This window comes from Rhinopithecus roxellana, chromosome 15, assembly GCF_007565055.1.
Source record: "Rhinopithecus roxellana isolate Shanxi Qingling chromosome 15, ASM756505v1, whole genome shotgun sequence".
Taxonomy (NCBI): domain Eukaryota; kingdom Metazoa; phylum Chordata; class Mammalia; order Primates; family Cercopithecidae; genus Rhinopithecus; species Rhinopithecus roxellana.
Window position 1 is genome coordinate 11,486,895 of NC_044563.1, and position 18,933 is coordinate 11,505,827.

An 18,933-nucleotide genomic window follows, 5' to 3' on the forward strand; every position below is an offset into this window, starting at 1 on the left:
CCATCCCCACGACTTTCATCTCTCCGAGGCGCTCCCTGTTCTCTCTTCGCTGAGGCTCAGGCCTCTGCTTCAGGAAGCCTTCCCTGCCCCACTTCCTGTGGCCTGATATGACCCAAACGCCTAGCATCTTCCGCCCGGGCTGCTCTGGGCCCCCGACAAGCAGTTGACTCTATCGGGTGATGGATCAGCCAGGGTGGAGCAGGGCAGCTCAGAACCTGCCCAACACCAGGGGACCCGGGTCTTCAGAGATAGGTGGGCAGTAGGCCTGCCTGTCACCCTGGGGGAAGGGAAGTGGACATTCACAGACACGCAGGGGCTGGGCCACCCAGCATCCCCTCATCCCTGTGAGGGAGATGTTATGCCTATTTTACAGATGAGGAGACTGAGGCCCGGAGCCATCTCTCGTGTGCCAGGCCACAGCTAAATCAAGATGTTCTGACCTGGAGGCAGGGCGGGCCTGGACCCTCCGTGGTGGACTGTCTTCAGCCAGCCTGGACCTGTCCCATGCCTCAAGACCAGCGAAAAATGGCGGCGAGCCCACAGTGCGGGCTCGAGGGCGGGGCTGGGCTCGCAGCAGGGTCGGCTTGGCACCTCTTCAAGGCCTCTCCCAGCTTCCTGGCTCTTCCTAGGCTGCCCGCCTGCATCCCTCCTCCAGGGGAAGGAGGCCTCTTATCTGGGCTTATCTCCTGCCAATTGAGTATCTTCTTTGCTTTGTTTTTGCTGCAGCCTCAGGCAAACAGATGGGGTGGGGAGGCCAGGGAAACAGGCTCCGGAGGAGGGCCCTCCTCCTTCAGGGTCAGTGCAGTGGCCACAGACTTCATCACTTCTGCTGTGGGGCCCTGCCCTATCCCCTAGTTCTGCTCACTCCAGTGTATTCCGTATCCAGGCTCCTCCGCAGCCAACTCCCATCTTCCTGACTCTAGCTGGTGTCTACTGAGGGACACCAGCTAAATTGCTAACTCCCGGGTGTAACATTCCAGCCCCTCAGAAGCCTGGCCTCTACTGCTCCCCTGTCCTTCCATGGGTCCACTCGTCCCTGCGCCGGGAGGGATAACCCTCACCTTCAGATAGCAGCTCTAGCCGCCTCCTCCCTGAAGCCCTCTGACTGCCCTGCCGACTTCGGGCCCTCGGGAGCTTCCGCAAGCAGGGCCGTCTCGCCACGGATCTCTGTGCCTAGCACGAAGCATCGGCTCGGATTACAGGGGGCGCCAATAAATCTTTCTGGTACGGAGCCCCCGCTCTGTCCGGGTCTCCGCGTGAAGCCTCGGTTTCCAGCGACCGGGCAGCTGCCAGCCTGGCTCCGCCGCTCCCTCCCGCCCCGCGCGGTCTGCCAGGCCCCCGGGCCGGCCATACAGCAGCTGCTGGCAAGGGCTGACCCAAATAGGAGCGAGTGACCCTCCCTGGGGGGCCACGGCACGGTTTACAAAGCGCGAGATCCGGCGGCCGGCAGCGCTACGGTCCCAGTGCGCGTGCTGGGGACTTAGACCTGGGCCTCACAGCCCTGTCTCGCGAACTGCCGCGACCCCTTCCGTCTCTGTCGCGGATGTCAGGCAAAGCCTATATCCCTCGTAAGGCAGCGGCCTCTTTTGAAAGTATCCGTGAGAGCACTACCCCGGCCTGCGGGGCCCCAGTCGACGCACAGAAAAGCCTCGGCGGCACAGACGCGGGCTTTATTAACATTTAGTAGTGAGCGCGGCCCGCGGGACATCGCGGGGACTCGGGTCCGGGTGACACAACGGTTAAGCCTGGTTCACGACTTGGCGCAGGCACTTGGGGGGTAGCCCGGGGCCGGAGGGCGGGGCCCCGAGCCACTTCCGGCGGCTATGGGCGGAAAACCCAAAACTTCCGATGGGACCCAGCCTTCCGTGGCTTCACATGCACCGGAAGGGACTCTGGGTCGGCCCTCCCACCGAAAGAGGCAGCACGGATCCTCTTTTTGCATAAGGCCTGAGGAAGCACTTCCGCCCATATCCAAGATGGCCGACCAGGACCGTGAGAGCGGGTGGAGTTTCGGGGCGTGGAGCGAAGGTCACTGGGAGGGGGCGGAGCTTCCCCTGCCCAAGTTCCGATCCCACCAGGACTGGAAGACTCGCGTCCAGCTGGAGCTTTGCCGCATCTGCGTCGCTGTACCCGCGCTCTTCGGGCGAGGAAGTCCCTTCCGGGTTGGGGGAGAAAAGGGTTACATGAATTAGATTACCATGGCAGCTGGTGCCAGGCTCTCCACTTCCGTGAGCCTTCCTCTAAGTGAGATCGGGGGGAAATAATGAAGGCCACAACTCCCAGGAGGCTCCACGCCAGGTGGTCAGGGACGCTCGGGAGGACACATGGGCCCCCAGGAATGGGAACTGGTTAGATCCCAGGAACTCCGTGCCGGGGACGGGAAGAGAGGATGCCTAGGGCCCTAAATGGAAAAGCCGGAGCTGGAGACCTAGCACCCAGAAATGGGACCGCAATTCAAGAATCAAAACGCCGGGAGTGGTGGTGAGCGCCTGTAATCCCAGCACTTTGGGAGGTTGAGGCGGGAGGATCCTTTGAGGCCAGGAGTTCCAGGCTGCGATGAGGCGTGATCGCACCACTGCACTCCAGCCTGGGCGACAGAGCGCACAGGTGCCAGCAAGGAGCACAAATACCAGCATGCCTAGTCTTCCAAGAATTCGGGGAATCCAAGAGCTTTGGCCTGGAGTGGGAGGTAGACTACAGGTCCCAGCATGCCCTGTGACACACACACACACACACACACACACACACACACACACACACACACCGCCCCCCCGACACACCCCTCCACAACCAACCACCAGGCGGGGGATGTCCTGGGACTCGGAAGGGAAGAGCTGGGGCGGGGGGGGTTAGGGGGAGGTCTTGTGACTACAAATCCCAGAATGCTATGGAGCTAGGAAGGGACAGGACGGCGTTGGGGAGGGATCGTGGGACTCCAGATCCGGACGTGCCCTGGGACAAGGAAGGGACAGACCGGCGCGGGGCGGCCTGGGACTGCAGGTCCTGGCACGCTGGGGACCGGCGCTCACCTTAAAGGAGTCCACAAACTCGTCACTCATCCTCCGGAGCTCGCGGCCATATCGCTGTGCTGCCCAGAGGTTAGGGGGCGCGGAGCGCGAGCGGCCCCGAAAGGGGCTGGGCTCCTCCTCCATCCCTTCGTCCTCCTCCGTCCCCGCGGGGTAGGAGCTGTGGCGACTCCGGGTCTCCACAGCCCCAGCGCCTGCAGAGGGTCAGTGGGTAGGGGGCGACGTTAATCTCAGCTCCTCTAAGTCCCCGGCCCTGCCTGAACCCTCCCCATCAGCTCTGCAGGCCCACTCGTAGGTCTTCCAGGGGCGCATCACAGTCCACCTCTCGGAGCCCCAGTCCCTTCGAGGGAAGCTCTGGGGCCTTTGGTGAAGATTCAGATTAACTTTTCATTAATCCCACGAATCCTTACTGAGTGCCAATAATGGGTGAGGCCCTGTGCCCGGCACAAAATAAGGGCATAAGAAATACTAGTTACATCATGAGGTCAGGGGATCGAGACCATCCTGGCCAACATGGTGAAACCCCGTCTCTACTCAAAACACAAAAGTTAGCTGGGCATAGTGGCGCATGCCTGTAGTCCCAGCTACTTGGGAGGCTGAGGCAGGAGAATCGCTTGAACCCGGGAGGCAGAGGTTGCAGTGAGCTGAGATCGTGCCACTGCACTCCAGCCTGGGTGACAGAGTAAGAATCCGTCTCAAAAGAAAAAAAAAAAGACAGACATACCATTAGTGCAAGACCTTCATGGGGCCTCCTGGCAAGCCCTGGGTTGGTAGCTATTTCATAGTGTCTATTCTACATCAGAGGAAGCCAATCCCTTGGATAGGAAAGTTTCCTGCCACAGCTGGCAGGATTGAACGCCTCCTCTGCAAGGGACCTGCAAAGCCCCTGGAGAACAAGAACCTGTCCGCTACATGTCTGCATCCCCCCAGAGCCTTCTTTGGAGACAGTGTCTGGAACTGTTGACGTTTTTAGGTACCATTGATGGTGCACTTACGTGTAGGCCAAGACATTCCCTCATTATCCTCCTAACCACCCTGGGAGGTGAGTACTAAACGTGCTTAGGTGAGAAGACAGAAGCTTAGAGAGGTGAGACTTGCCCAGTTTCTGTGAAGCTGTGGAGGCCTGAGGCTGGAAGGTTCCAAAGGCTTGGTGGAATCCAGAGTCCAGTGATTATCAGTGGAGCTCTGTGTCTCCCCTTGTCTATTCAGCCTTTGACTCTCTGAGCCTATGTCCTCACCTTTATGAGGGGATAATCCTAGCCCTGACTCCCAGTGATTGTGTAAAGGTCACATAAAATAAAAAAATGTGAAAGTGCTTTGTGGCTGGGTGTGATTCCTCACGCCTGTAATCCCAGCACTTTGGGAGGCCGAGGCAGGCAGATTGCTTGAGTTCAGGAGTTTGAGACTGGCCTAGGCAACATCGCAAAACCCCATCTCTACTAATTTAAAAAAATTATAGGCCGGGCGCGGTGGCTCATGTCTGTAATCCCAGCACTTTGGGAGGTCGAGGTGGGTGGATCACACGGTCAGATCGAAACCACCCTGGCTAACATGGTGAAACCCCGTCTCTACTAAAAATACAAAAAAAATTAGCCGAGCGTAGTGGTGCATGCCTGTAGTCCCAGCTCTGCAGGAGGCTGAGGCAGGAGAATGGTGTGAACCCAGGAGGTGGAGCTTGCAGTGAGCGGAGATAGCGCCACTGCACTCCAGCCTGGGCGACAGAGCGAGACTCTGTCTCAAAAAAATAAATAAATAAATAAAAATAATAATAAAAGAAGGCCAGATGGGCGGTGGCTCATGCCAGTAATCCCAGCACTTTGGGAGGCCAAGGCGAGTGGATCACCTGAGGTCAGGAGTTCGAGACCATCCTGGCCTCAAACTCTGGTGAAACCCTGTCTCTACTAAAAATACAAAAATTAGTTAGGTGTGGTGGTTCACGCCTGTAGTCCCAGCTCCACAGGAGGCTGAAGCAGGAGAATCGCTTGAACCCAGTGGGTGGAGGTTGCAGTGAGCCGAGATTGTGCCACTGCACTCCAGCCTGGGCGGCAGAGTGAGACTCTGTCTCTAATAATAATAATAATAATAATAATAATGACAAAAGAAAAAAGAAAGTGCTTTGTAGGCTGCAAATACACTATGGGTTATTATTCAGAGGCCCGCCTACTATGGTCTATTTGAACTGTGCTCCATGCCATCTCCCGACTGCTGCCAACTCCACTCTTCTACCCAGACTGATAAAGACTTGGAACCACTCCCCGGAGCAAACACGCAGAGCACAATGACAGAGTGAGAAGCAGGTGGGGGGCTGGGTGTGGCGGCTTACGCCTGTAATCCCAACACTGGGAGACTGAGGTGGAGGGATCACGAGGTCAGGAGTTCAAGACCAGCCTGACCAAGATGGTAAAACCCCGTCTCTACTAAAGATACAAAAAAATTAGCCAGGCGGGGTGGCAGGTGCCTGTAATCCCAGCTACTCGGGAGGCTGAGGCAGGAGAATCGCTTGAACCTGGGCAGCAGAGGTTACAGTGAGCCGAGATCACGCCACTGCACCCGTCTCAAAAAAAAAAAAAAAAAAAAAAAATAGAGGCAGGTAGGAAACATACTTGGTGTTTATGGAAAAGTATGTCTGTCAGGGAGGCTCTTTGGAGATGGTAAATTACAGGCCAGGAACTGAAAGTGGGGGATAACCATCAGAATGTCTCTTCTCCCCTCAGAGGACCTGATACAGGGCCTGTGGGCCAGTGCAGGGCCTCCAGGGGTCCCAGCTAGGACACATAAATGTGACACATGACTAAGAAAGCAGGTAGGCGGCTGGGCGCAGTGGCTCATGCCTTTAATCCCAGCACTTTGGGAGGCCGAGGCAGGTGGATCACAAGGTCAGGAGATCGAGGCCATCCTAGCTAACACGGCGAAACCCCATCTCTACTAAAAATACAAAAAAATTGGCCGGGTGCGGTGGTTCACGCCTGTAATCCCAGCACTTTGGGAGGCCGAGGTGGGCGGATCACCTGAGGTCGGGAGTTTAAGACCAGCCTAACCAACATGGAGAAACCCTGTCTTTACTAAAAATACAAAATTAGGGGGACGTGGTGGCACATGACTATAATCCCAGCTACTAGGGAGGCTGAGGCAGGAGAATCGCTTGAACCTGGGAGGTGGAGGTTGCGGTGAGCCGAGATCGTGCCATTGCGCTCCAGCCTGGGCAACAAGAGTGAAACTCCATCTCAAAAACAAAAAACAAAAAAGAAACAAACGGCCGGGTGCGGTGGCTCACGCCTGTAATCTCAGCACTTTGGGAGGCCGAGGCGGGTGGATCACAAGGTCAGGAGATCGAGACCACGGTGAAACCCCGTCTCTACTAAAAATACAAAAAATTAGCCGAGCACGGTGGCTGGCGCCTGTAGTCCCAGCTACTCAGGAGGCTGAGGCAGGAGAATGGCGTGAACCCGGGAGGCGGAGCTTGCAGTGATCCGAGATAGAGCCACTGCACTCCAGCCTGGGCAACAAGAACGAAACTCCATCGCCAAAAAAAAAAAAAGAAAAAGAAAGCAAGCAAGTGGACGCAGTGGCTCACGCCAGTAATCCCAACACTTTGGGAGGCTGAGGCAGGTGGATCACTTGAGGCCAGGAATTCGAGATCAGCCTGACCAACATGGCAAAATCCCATCTCTACTAAAAATACACACACACACAAAAAAAGGCCAGGTGTGGTGGCTCACGCCTGTAATCCCAGCACTTTGGGACCCTGAGGCAGGTGGATCACGAGGTCAGGAGTTCAATACCAGCCTGACCAACATGGTGAAACCCCGTCTCTATTAAAAATACAAAAATAAGCCGAGTGTGGTGGCGTGAGCCTGTAATCCCAGCTACTTAGGAGGCTGAGGCAGGAGAATCACTTGAACCTGGGAGGCAGAGGTTGCAGTGAGCCGAGACTGTACCACTGCACTCTAGCCTGGGTGGCAGAGCAAGACTCTGTCTCAAAAAAAAAAAAAGAAAGAAAAAAGAAATTAGCCAGGCATGGTGGCGTGGGCCTGTATTCCCAGCTACTAGGGAGGTTGAGGCACAAGAATCGCTTGAACCTGGGAGGCAGAGGTTGCAGTGAGCTGAGATCTCGCCATTGCATTCCAGCCTGAGAGTCACAGTGAGACTTTGTTTCAACAACAACAACAAAAAAAGCAAGGAAAGGAACAAGAGGATGGAATCCGGAAAGGCCTAGGGTAAGATAAGGTGTGATCGGAGTGCCTGGCCATTCTGAGCATCGCCAAAGCCCGGAGCTGCCCCCAGGTCAGGTGGGGATTCCTTAAGACCCTAGAGGAGTGAGGTGGCAGTAGGGAGAGGCATACTAGGTCAGGAGTAAAGATGACAGATGAGAGCTGGATGTGGCGGCTCATGCCTGTAATCTCAGCACTTTGGAAGGCTGAAGGATTTTGGATAGGGGCAGGAGAGCCAGGAACAGAAGGGACACTGACGGAACAGGCCCGTCTGCAGAGTAATTTCCAGTTCCGTGGGGTGGTGGATGTGGAGCAGAGGTCAGCTACGTGGGCTGGGCCCTGGTCAAATTCCTGCTCTGACCTTGGCCCATTCTCCAACCCTTTGGGGCCCCAGTGTCTTCTGTGAAATGGAGGCAGTTTCCTATCTGCCAGGACCACCGTGACAACAAATGAGAGCAGGAGAGCCCCCTACCTGCCCCTCACAGCCTGAGGCCTCTGAGAGTCCCAGTGAGGGGAATACCCAGCTCTCCCTGTTGTATAGATGAGGAAACAGAGGCAGAGGTTAGGAACTTGCCTGAGGCCATGTGACTGGGACAGCCTGCTTAGCCACCTAAATACGCAGAAAACAGCAGCTGTTCTCCTCCACTAGCTCTGAGTGGGGCCACAGGACCACTGCGCTTGCCGGACACAAGGCCCCACAGGTGGAAGGTGAGTGACTTGCACCCAGGCACTTGGCCTGGGCACCACCCCCTGCCCAGGGATCGGAACAAGCAGAAGACACTGGCCAGGTATGGTGGATGGTCGGAAGCCCTCCCTGTGTATTCATTCATTTGATCCTCGCCACACCCTATCAGGGAGGTTCCTCATGGTTGCCTTTTTACAGAGGAAGAAACTAAGGCAGAGAGCTTAAGTAAGTTGCCCACGGTCACAGAGCTAGTAGGTAGCACAGCTGGGATCCCAACCCAACCAATGTGGCTTCAGGGGCTGTGTGCTTAGCTGTCATGCCCCAGGCTCCTCCCAGCTGTACCGTGGGCTGCCTTGGAGGCCTAGGCTGGGGAAGGCTCCCTTGGGTGTTCTGCTAGCACCAGTTCTGCCAGGAGCCTGTCCTATGGGGTGGGAGTTTCTCACCAAATTCATGGACTTAGCAATGCCAAGCCAGTTGTTATCAAGATGACACCCATTTGTGTAAATTGAATTATATATATGTAAGTACAAATATATATATATATATTTGTGTGTGTATACATATGTGTGTATATATTTTTTTTTGTGTGTATGTGTGTGTGTATATATATATGTATGTATTTTTTCTTTAGAGGGAGCCTTGCTTTGTCACCCAGGCTGGAGTGCAGTGATGTGATCTTGGCTCACTGCAACCTCTGCTCACCGGGTTCAAATGATTCTCCTGCCTCAGCCTCCTGAGTAGCTGGGATTACAGGCGCCTGCCACCATGCCTGGGTAATTTTTGTATTTTTAGTAGAGATGGGGTTTCACCATGTTGGTGGGGCTGGTCTTGAACTCCTGACCTCAGGCGATTCATGTGCCTCGGCCCCCCAAAGTTCTGGGATTACAGGCGTGAGCCACCATGCCCAGCCCTAAATTGAATTTTTAAAAAGTGTCCTATTTACGGGGAAAAAAACCCTGTGAATTCCCTGGGGGAAGGGGAGGGCTGGGGCAGGGCCTGGGCCAGCCTCTCCCTTCTCTGGGGTAGGAAGGGGGTGTGGCTTCTCCTTGGGTGCCAGCGTGGGTGGGTGCCCAGGCCTGCCCACTCTTGCCATCCATCTAGAGCCTGGCCCGGGGCTGGGGTGTGGAAGCGGGGGATGGTGGCTGTGGCTAGAAGTGCCCCAGGCCCCAGCATAGCACCTCCAGCTTTACATTCTCTGCGAGTTGGGCTTCTGAGTCAGTGGCTGGGGCAGACATCCCTGCTGATGCTTCCGCGAGCATCCTTGCACTGGGATTTTCAGAGTCCTCAGATTCCTAAGCAGGATAATACCAAGCTCTCCCTGTTTTACAGATGAGGAAACAGGGGCACACTTAATTACAACACTCTTGCACGCTGAATTGCACACTTAATTAAAACAGTGGTGTTCTAGACCGTTTGGAGCAGTGAAGCCCTGCCATCAGGCAGGGCTGGGTTTGGATCCTGCCCCAACCACATACCGACCACACACAATCTGCTGCCGGGGGAGGCTGACGTCACGGTGGCCAGTGCTGCCACCCCACCCTGGGCAGACACTTGCAGCCTGTCAGCCTCTGGCACCTGCAGGCTTCGGCCTTGACATTAGCCCTTCCAGGACAGAAGCCCCTTCAGGCCTGCAGAGAACAATCCCCAACCTTGCTCAGAGCTGATAAAATCAGAAAGCACTCTAAAGTTGGCAAATGTTTCCTTTTTCTTTTTAAAAAACAGTGACAGGGTCTCTGTCACCCAGTCTGGAGTGCAGTGGCACGATATCAGCTCACTGCAGCCTCAAAATCCTAAGCTCAATTAATCTTCCCACCTCAGCCTCCTGAGTAGGTTGGACTACAGGCACCACCATGCCCAGCTAATTTTTTTTTTTTTTTTTTAGACGGAGTCTCGCTCTGTCGCCCGGGCTGGAGTGCAGTCGCTGGATCTCAGCTCACTGCAAGCTCCGCCTCCCGGGTTTACGCCATTCTCCTGCCTCCGCCTCCCGAGTAGCTGGGACTACAGGCGCCCGCCACCTCGCCCGGCTAGTTTTTTGTATTTTTTTTTTAGTAGAGACGGGGTTTCACCATGTTAGCCAGGGTGGTCTCGATCTCCTGACCTCGTGATCCGCCCATCTCGGCCTCCCAAAGTGCTGGGATTACAGGCTTGAGCCACTGCGCCCGGCCTAATTTTTTAATTTAAAAACATTTTTAGAGACAGGGTCTTGCCATCTTGCCCAGGATGGTCTTGAACTCCTGAGCTCAAGTGATCTTCCTGCCTCGGCCTCTCGAAGTGCTGAGATTACAGGCACGAGCTACTAAGGACGGCTGGTAAATGTTTGTTCACTTTCTTTTCCCTTTTCCTGTTAGCTGGAAATGTTTTCTATAAAGGGGGTTCAGTGGGCCACGTGGTCTCTGTGACAACCACTCAGTTTTGTGGCCAGAGCTGAAAGGAGACCATAATCAATGTGTAAATGAATACACTGCACCTTGCTGTGCTCCACTAACACTTTCTTTAGGGACCTGGAAATTTGAATTTCATAGAATGTTCACATGTTACAAAATATAGTTCTTTGGATTTTTGTCCACAATTTTAAAATGTAGGCCCAATGTGGTGGTTCATGCCTGTAATCCCAACACTTTGGGAGGCCAAGGCAAAAGGACTGCTTGAGGCCAGGAGTTTGAGACCAGCCTGAGCAACATAGAAAGACCCTTGTTTCTACAAAAATTAAAATAAAAAATTAGCCAGGCATGGTGGCGTGCACCTGTAGTCCCAGCTACTTAGGAAGCTGAGGTGGGAGGATGGCTGGAGCCCAGAAATTCGAGGCTTTATAAATATATAAAATACTGGGCTGGGCGCGATGGCTCATGCCTGTAATTCCAGCACTTTGGGAGGCCGAGGTGGGCGGATCACGAGGTCAGGAGATACAGACCATCCTGGCTAACACAGTGAAACCCCGTCTGTACTAAAAAAAAATACAAAAAATTAGCCAGGTGTGGTGGTGGGCGCCTGTAATCCCAGCTACTTGGGAGGCTGAGGCAGGAGAATTGCTTGAATCCAGGAGGCGGGGGCTGCAGTGAGCCGAGATTATGCCACTGCACTCTCCAGCCTGGGCGACATAGCTCAACTCAGTCTCAAAAAAAAAAAAAAAAAAAAAAATTACTGACTGGGTGTGGTGGCTAGCACTTTGGGAGGCCAAGGCAGGAGGATCACTTGAGGTCAGGAGTGAGAAACCAGCCTGGCCAAGGTGGCGAAACCTCATCTCTAATAAAATATACAAAAAAATTAGCTGGGTGTGGTGGTGTGCGCCTGTAGTCTCAGCTACTCAGGAGGCTGAGGCAAGAAAATCACCTGAACTTGGAAAGTAGAAGTTGCTGCGAGGCGAGATTGCACCCCTGCACTCCAGCCTGGGCAACAGAGCGAGACTCCATCTCGGGGGAAAAAAAAATTGTATCTATATTTACATATATATAAATATATATATAATAAAAATATATATAAAGTAATAACAATGTCAGTACTAATAATAAGAGCAGCAAACACTTAGCCCCTCCTCTGTGCCAGGCACTGTTTCCAAGCACTTTTCCTGTATTAAGTCATCAGGTCCTTGCTATACCCCTGCGAGGTCGGACTAGTTCTATTCCCGCTTACAGATGAGGAAACTCAGGTAGATGGAGTTAATTAACCTGCTCAAGCTCAACCTGCTAGGAAGGACAGAGCCACATTTGAACCTGCAGTCTGGCCCAGGGGCTAGCACTGGGCTGCTTCTCTCTGCCTCTCCACTGTCCACACCTGTTTCAGACACTGGGCTGTGTAGGCTGTCACAGCACAAGGTGGCTGCGGTCCCTGCCCTGGGGCACCTCAGCCTCCAGCAGGGGCCTGGTGGCAGGGGCTGTGAAGAGTGACCAAACCAAGTGTGAGCTGCTCTGCGCAGGTAGAGGGGCAGATGCCCTGTGGCTCTGGCAGGGCACTGGCACTTGCTGATCTCTTCTGGGAAATCACTTGCTTTTGGAGACACTGAAAACTACATCAAAATGTTCAGAAATCCAGTTCTGTCCTCACCTAGCAGTTGTCTTCTCCCACAGCCCTCTTTCCTGCAGGTCTGCAGCTGGGGCTGGGGGGAGGTGTCGCCCACTTTGCTCCTTATTACCTTGCAGGTCCCTCCCATGCCCTGCTCCTGGGTCAAGTCCCTGGCCAGTGCCGAATGTGACTCCTGTCCTCTGCCGCCCCACCAGCACCCCGTCTCCTTTCTGCACCTTGGTACTCCTTCTACCACGATCTTGTCCCGCTCTCCCCTCAGACTCACTCCCAGGGACATAACCTAGGCCTTGTCACCATCAAATAACTCCATCCCAAGCTTCCCACCAGCTGACCCGACCTGTGTGGATCATGCCCCTGGGACCCCAACTCCAATCATGCTGCGGCTTCCCAGGGCTTGCTACTTTCCCTGAAGCTCAGCCAGCTCGGACCCCACACCTACCCTTCCTTCCTTTGCACACACCTGAAGCCCCTACCCCTAACTGGGCTGAGACAAGCACAACTCTGACTGACTCCAACTCCCGGCTAGCTCCCACTAGCACCCTGCTAAAAATCCCACCAGATGCTTAAAATCCACCTCTAGTGGCCGGGCGTGGTGGCTCACGCCTGTAATCCCAGCACTTCGGGAGGCCCAGGCAGGTGAATCATGAGGTCAGGAGTTTGAGACCAGCCTGGTCAACATGGTGAAACCCTGTCTTTACTAAAAATAGAAAAATTAGCTGGGCATGGTGGCACATGCCTGTAATCCCAGCAAGACTCCATTCCAAAAAAAAAAAAAAAAAAAGCCACCTCTAGCCCACCCTCTAGGGTGGCTTCCAGATCCTTCCCCACCCTTCAGTGTTTCTTCTCTATTAAAAGCAACTTCATCTTACTGGATGCTCAAGCCAGATTCCTTGGTGTTGGCTGGGCACTGGGGCTTATGCCTGTAATCCCAGCACTTTGGGAGGCCAAGATCACTTGGGGCCAGGAGTTCAAGACCAGCCTGGCCAACATAGCAAGACCTTGTCTCTAAAATTAATAATAATTTATTTTATTTTTATTTATTTTTTGTTTTTTGAGATGGAATCTTGCTCTGTCACCCAGGCTGGAGTGCAGTGGCACAATTTCAGCTCACTGCAACCTCCACCTCCTGGGTTCAAGTGATTCTCCTGCCTCAGCCTTCCAGGTAGCTGGGATTACAGTTGTCCACCACCACATCTGGCTAATTTGTGTATTTGTAGTAGAGACAGGGTTTCACCAAGTTGGCCAGGCTCTCTTGAACTCCTGAACTCAAGTGATCCGCCCACCTCGGCCTCCCGACGTGCTGGGATTACAGGCATGAGCCACCGCGCCCAGCCAACAATAATTTTTTTTTTTTTTTTGAGACGGAGTCTCACTCTGTTGCCCAGGCTGGAGTGCAGTGGCCGGATCTCAGCTCACTGCAAGCTCCGCCTCCTGGGTTTACGCCATTCTCCTGCCTCAGCCTCCCGAGTAGCTGGGACTACAGGAGCCCGCCACCTCGCCCGGCTAGTTTTTTGTATTTTTTTAGTAGAGACGGGGTTTCACCTTGTTGGCCAGGATGGTCTCGATCTTCTGACCTCGTGATCCACCCGTCTCGGCCTCCCAAAGTGCTGGGATTACAAGCTTGAGCCACCGCGCCCGGCCCTTTTTTTTTTTTTTTTTTTTTTTTTTTTTTTTTAAGACAGTCTGGGCCGGGCCAGACCACTCCCAGCCTAATAATTTTTTAAAAATTCCTTGGCATCTGGCCGGGCGCTGTGGCTCAAGCCTGTAATCCCAGCACTTTGGGAGGCCGAGATGGGCGGATCACGAGGTCAGGAGATCGAGACCATCCTGGCTAACACGGTGAAACCCTGTCTCTATTAAAAATACAAAAAATCAGCCGGGCGGGGTGGCAGGCGCCTGTAGTCCCAGCTACTCGGGAGGCTGAGGCAGGAGAATGGCGTGAACCCAGGAGGCGGAGCTTGCAGTGAGCCGAGATCCGGCCACTGCACCCCAGCCTGCCTGCGCCACAGATCGAGACTCAGTCTCACAAAAAAAAAAAAAAAAAAAAAAATTCCTTGGCATCATCCTGGTTCCTCTGTTTCCCTCACACCCCACATCCAGTCCATCAGCAGATCCTGCCAGTTCTGCTTTAAAAATAAATCCAGAGGCCAGCTACTTTTTACTACCTCCCTGGTGACTCTCTGAATGTCTAAATCTGACCACGCTGCCTCTGTTCAAAGCCTTTCCAGGTTTTCACCCAAAGGCAAAGTCAGAGTCCTTACAATGACCTCCAACTTTAGGTCTCCAAAGACTCTTTCCTAACCCCCTCCCCTAGGCCCACCCTAGCTGGGAGCAGGTGTTGCCCTCAGGGCCTTAGCATCTGCCCTTCCCTCTGCCTGGAACTCTCTTCCCATCATCCCTGTGGCCTTGGTTCCGGTGGTGCTTCTCACCAAGTGAGTGCTGACCACCTCTGCTACTATCACTCCCCCAGCCCTGTGACTCTGGATTCTCTTAACTCTCTTTTTTTTCTTTTTTGAGACGGAGTCTCACTGTGTCGCCAGGCTAGAATGCAGTGGTGCAATCTTGGCTCACTGCAACCTCCGCCACCCGGGTTCAAGCGATTATCCTGCCTCAGCCTCCTGAGTAGCTGGGACTACAGGTGCGTGCCACCATGCTTGGCTAATTTTTGTATTTTTAGTAGAGATGGGGCTTCACCATGTTGGCCAGGATGGTCTCCATGTCTTGATCTTGTGATCCGCCCGCCTCGGCCTCCCACAGTGTTGGAATTACAGGTGTGAGCCTCCGCGCCCAGCTTCTCTTAACTCTTACATGCTGCCCCCATACAAATCTTCTCATCTATGATAGGATGCACTTTTGTGCTTGTTTGCTTATGGACCCACCACGTCACTAGAATGTAAGCTCCACGAAGGCAAGGATTCCTGATGCTTGGGTTCACCGAGGTCCCCCTAGCAACTGGAACAACCTGTGTCACATGGTGAACACTCACTCTGAGACACGAGTCAATGCTGAGTGTGTGTGGTGGGGGGCAGAGAGCAGGGGGAGTTTGTGAGCAGAAAAACAGCCAAGTGCAAGCTCAGGAAGTTAAAGAAAGCTGTGGAGGCCGAGCATGGTGGCTCACGCCAGTAATCCCACACTCTGGGAGACCAAGATGAGAGGATCGCTTGGGCCCAGGAATTCGAGACCAGGCTGGGCAACAAAGCAAGACCCCATCTCTACAAAAAATAAAAAATGAGCTGGTGTGGCAGCATGCACCTGTGGTCCCAGCTGTTCTGGAGGCTGAGGCAGGAGGATTGTTGGAGCCCAGGAGTTTGAGACCTGCCTGGGCAACAAAAGGAGACCCGTCCCTGCCCTCATCTCTAATGAAAACATGAAAAATGCCGGGCGTGGTGGCTCACGCCTGTAATTCCAACACTTTGGGAGGCTGAGGCGGGTGGATCACGAGGTCAGGAGATAGAGACCACCCTGGCTAACACGGTGAAACCCTATCTCTACTAAAAATACAAAAAATTAGCCGGGCATGGTGACACATGCCTGTAGTCCCAGCTACCTGAGAGACTGAGGCAGGAGAATTGCTGGAACCCAGAAGGCAGAGGTTGCAGTGAGCCGAGATTGCACCACTGCACTCCAGCCTGGGTGGCAGAGTGAGACTCCGTCTCAAAAAAAAAGAAAAAGTTAAAAATAAATTAACTAGGCCGGGCACGGTGGCTCAAGCCTGTAATCCCAGCACTTTGGGAGGCCGAGACGGGCGGATCACAAGGTCAGGAGATCGAGACCATCCTGGCTAACACCGTGAAACCCCATCTCTACTAAAGAATACAAAAAACTAGCCGGGCGACGAGGCGGGCGCCTGTAGTCCCAGCTACTTGGGAGGCGGAGGCAGGAGAATGGCGTAAACCTGGGAGGCGGAGCTTGCAGTGAGCTGAGATCCGGCCACCGCACTCCAGCCTGGGCGACAGAGCCAGACTCCGTCTCAAAAAAAAAAAATAAATAAAATAAATAAATTAACTAGGTGTGGTCCACACACCTGTATTCCCAGTTACTTGGGAGGGTAAGGTGGGAGGATTGCTTAAGCCCGGAAGTTCCAGGCTGCAGTGAGCTGAGATCACACCTCTGTACTCCCTCCTGGGTGATAGAGTGAGACCCTATCTCAAAACAAACAAAACAACAACAACAACAAAAGAAAGCAAGCTATGGGATCCAATCTGAGAGAATCGAGTGTGTGTGTTTGTGCATAAGAGAGGGAGGGGAAGGAGGCCTCTTAAGCCTTCTTAATCCTGAAAATGGGGAGGAGGTCGTTTAAGCTTCAGTGCCAGAGTGACATGACCTAGTTTTCTATTTTTAGAGATGGGGTCTGGCTATGTTGCCCAGGTTGGTCTTGAATTCCTGGGCTCAAGCCAGTCTCCTGAGTTGCTGGGACTACAGACATGGGCCACCCCACCCGGCTTGACCTGGTTTTTGTGTTCAGAAGATATATGTTGTTGTTCCAGGTGCCAAGGCCAGTGCTGGGCACAGGGGTGGTGGAGCCTACTGAGAAATGGGCCCTGAACCCCAGTGTCTATCCTTCCATCTTGGAGCCCGTGCTTCCCACCCCACACAGCCCTGCTGTCTGGGAGGACCGTCTGCCCCTTGAGGTCACCTACCCCTGGCCTTTGTGCCAGGACACGCCTGCTGTGGGTGCAAGCCACGGGGCAAGAAAGAACACATCTGGGAGCTGGAAGGCCCAATCCCAGGGAAAGCATGTAGCCTGGGGCAGGGCACCAAGGAGTCTTCCAGCCTCCACCTTCTAAGGAAAGAAACGCCAGGCAGGTATGGCCTCAGGTAGGCCCCATTTCCTTTTCAGATCACTGCCTGCCTGCCTGTCACTGATTTCTGTCCTGGCCCCACACTAATAGCTGCCATATATATATATTTTAAGAGATGGAGTCTCCCTAAGTCACCCAGGCTGGCTTTGAACTTCTGGGCTCAAGCGATCCTCCTGCCTTGGCCTCCCAAAGTGCTGGGATTACAGGTGTGATCCACCATGCCTGGCAGCTACCATTTTTTAGCTTTAATGTGCACCAGCTCTGTAATCAAGTGCATCCTATATGTTCCTGCTAATTAACTCAACAGTCCTACAATGGTGGTTATTAATTGCTCTGTTTTTTTTTTTTTTTTGAGACGGAGTCTCGCTCTGTCACCCAGGCTGGAGTGCAGTGGCCGGATCTCAGCTCACTGCAAGCTCCGCCTCCCGGGTTTACGCCATTCTCCTGCCTCAGCCTCCCAAGTAGCTGGGACTACAAGCGCCCGCCACCTCGCCCGGCCAGTTTTTTATATTTTTTAGTAGAGACGGGGTTTCACCGTGTTAGCCAGGATGGTCTCGATCTCCTGACCTTGTGATCCGCCCGTCTCGGCCTCCCAAAGTGCTGGGATTACAGGCTTGAGCCACCGCGCCCGGCCAAACTGCTCTGTTTTACAAAAGAGGAAACTGGGGCTCTGAGAGGTTGGGGACTGACCCAAAGCCTTCAGCGCCCGTGGATACAACTGGGATGCAGGGAGACTGTGGGCTGGGGGTGAGGTGACCCGGCAGGTGGAGGTGGTGGGGTACTTACCTCCATGATGGCTGCTGCTGGTTGGCTGCTCCTGCTGGTGACTGGCGTCCCACAGGAGGCCTGGGGCCTGGCGATGATGCTTGCCGGAGTCTGAGGGCCTGTCCCCTGCCGGGCTGGGGCCCAGGCCCCTCTCTGCAGAGCTGGAGTCTTCCTGCTCACTAGGCTCAAACTCTGGGATCTGGAACATGCTCTGGGCTATGAGGACAAGATGTTAAGTAGTCAAGGCACAGCTGGGGCCAACGGTGGCCCTGGAAGGCAGAGGCAGGTACCCTTGGCTCCCTCTCCCACCCTAGGGCCCCCAGGCCCGCCAGGCCTCCTGGGCCCTCATCTGTCTGCTGGGTCTGGCCTGGCAGGGAGCTGATGCTGTCGGCTTAGGGCCTCAATCTCCCCTCAGAACCCTGGTGGACCCAGGCCCCTACCCAGGCCCCGCCCCACCCGTGGTGACGGCGCACAGGTCTCACCCCAAGCCCGATCTCGAGGCCCCTAACCCGGGGCCTGCCGCCTCCCTCCTGCACCCCGGGCTCCCGGCCCTAGTTGCTTAGGCAACGGGAACTGTCAGCGACCTGGCCCAATCACCTCTCGGAACGTCACTCGGGTAGGTCCAGAGGCGGGGTCAACCCGGCCCGGCCCCGCCCCCCCTTCGGACCTACGGCTCCTCTCCCGCAGCCTTTTTTCTCCCTCCTGCGGCCCTGGTGCTCACATCCTCGCTGCCTCACACCTTGGACGTGTGTGGGAGCAGGAGAGGGATTCTCTGGGGTCCCCATTTGAAACCTGGAGACCCACTTCTGCCAACAAGTCCTTCAGCCCCTCTGGACCTTAGTTTCCCCCAGTGAAGTGGGGATAGTGACAGCTCCCCCAGGAGCCAGTGAAAACTTTGTGAAGGGAGTGATTACTGCGGGCGAAGGCGCTTGGCACAGCCACAACTGAAGCTCAGCCGTCGGATGCGATTATTGTTGCTATTGTTACCGTTCCGCCTGGACTGGGTGCCCGGTCGGAAAGTCCCGCTCCCCGCTCCTCCTCCCAGGCGTGGAAGCTTCGCGCCGCCCGCCTCGGGGGACACCTCCCGCGCCACCTCGGGGGCACTGGAGATAAGGACAGGAACCTCCTCCCTGGCTGGGATGGCTGCCCGGGCGTGGGAGGAGGGCCGGGGACCCGGTGAGGGTGGACCGTAGGGTCCGTGGGGGCTTCACGCCTGGCAGGCGGCCGGCCAGGTGAGCAGGGCCGCCGGCGCGCCGGGGCGGGGGGCGGGCCCGCGCTGGGGATTCGGGGCTCCGCGGGTTCAGGCCCGGGGGCGGGGCCCGGGGGCCATCTTGGCTATGGGCGGAAGTTTTCTTCAGAGACCGAGGGACGGGAATCCGTTGCCGCCCCCGGCTGGGTGGCACAACCCCGATTTGGGTATAGGA

The 18,933-nt window shown here is 54.9% G+C and overlaps 1 protein-coding gene across 2 annotated transcripts; it reads right to left on the reverse strand.

Moving 5' to 3' along the window:
• Positions 1–1,649: 1,649 nt before the first annotated feature.
• BAD (BCL2 associated agonist of cell death) lies at positions 1,650–18,721 on the reverse strand. 2 transcript variants are annotated; one of them, XM_030917697.1, is made up of 4 exons: positions 18,497–18,721; positions 17,531–17,725; positions 3,030–3,220; positions 1,650–2,155 (listed from the first exon to the last, which is right to left on the reverse strand). In XM_030917697.1, the coding sequence occupies exons 2-4, from the start codon at positions 17,715–17,717 to the stop codon at positions 2,030–2,032; spliced, it is 504 nt and encodes a 167-aa protein (XP_030773557.1). In that variant the 5' UTR covers positions 17,718–17,725; positions 18,497–18,721; the 3' UTR covers positions 1,650–2,029. The 2 variants fall into 2 exon arrangements, with proteins under 2 accessions (XP_030773557.1, XP_010375394.1); XM_010377092.2 differs by lacking the exon at positions 18,497–18,721 and adding an exon at positions 17,992–18,089.
• Between the last annotated feature and the right edge of the window lie 212 nt (positions 18,722–18,933).

Coding starts and splice junctions, on each gene's coding strand:
- BAD (XM_030917697.1), bottom strand. CDS start 17,717: ATGTTCCAGATCCCAGAGTTTGAGCCTAGTGAGCAGGAAGACTCCAGC. Junction 3,221..17,530: donor CAGCAGCAGCCATCATGGAG/GTAAGTACCCCA, acceptor GACCCTCTGCAG/GCGCTGGGGCTGTGGAGACC. Junction 2,156..3,029: donor AGTTTGTGGACTCCTTTAAG/GTGAGCGCCGGT, acceptor CCAACCCGGAAG/GGACTTCCTCGCCCGAAGAG.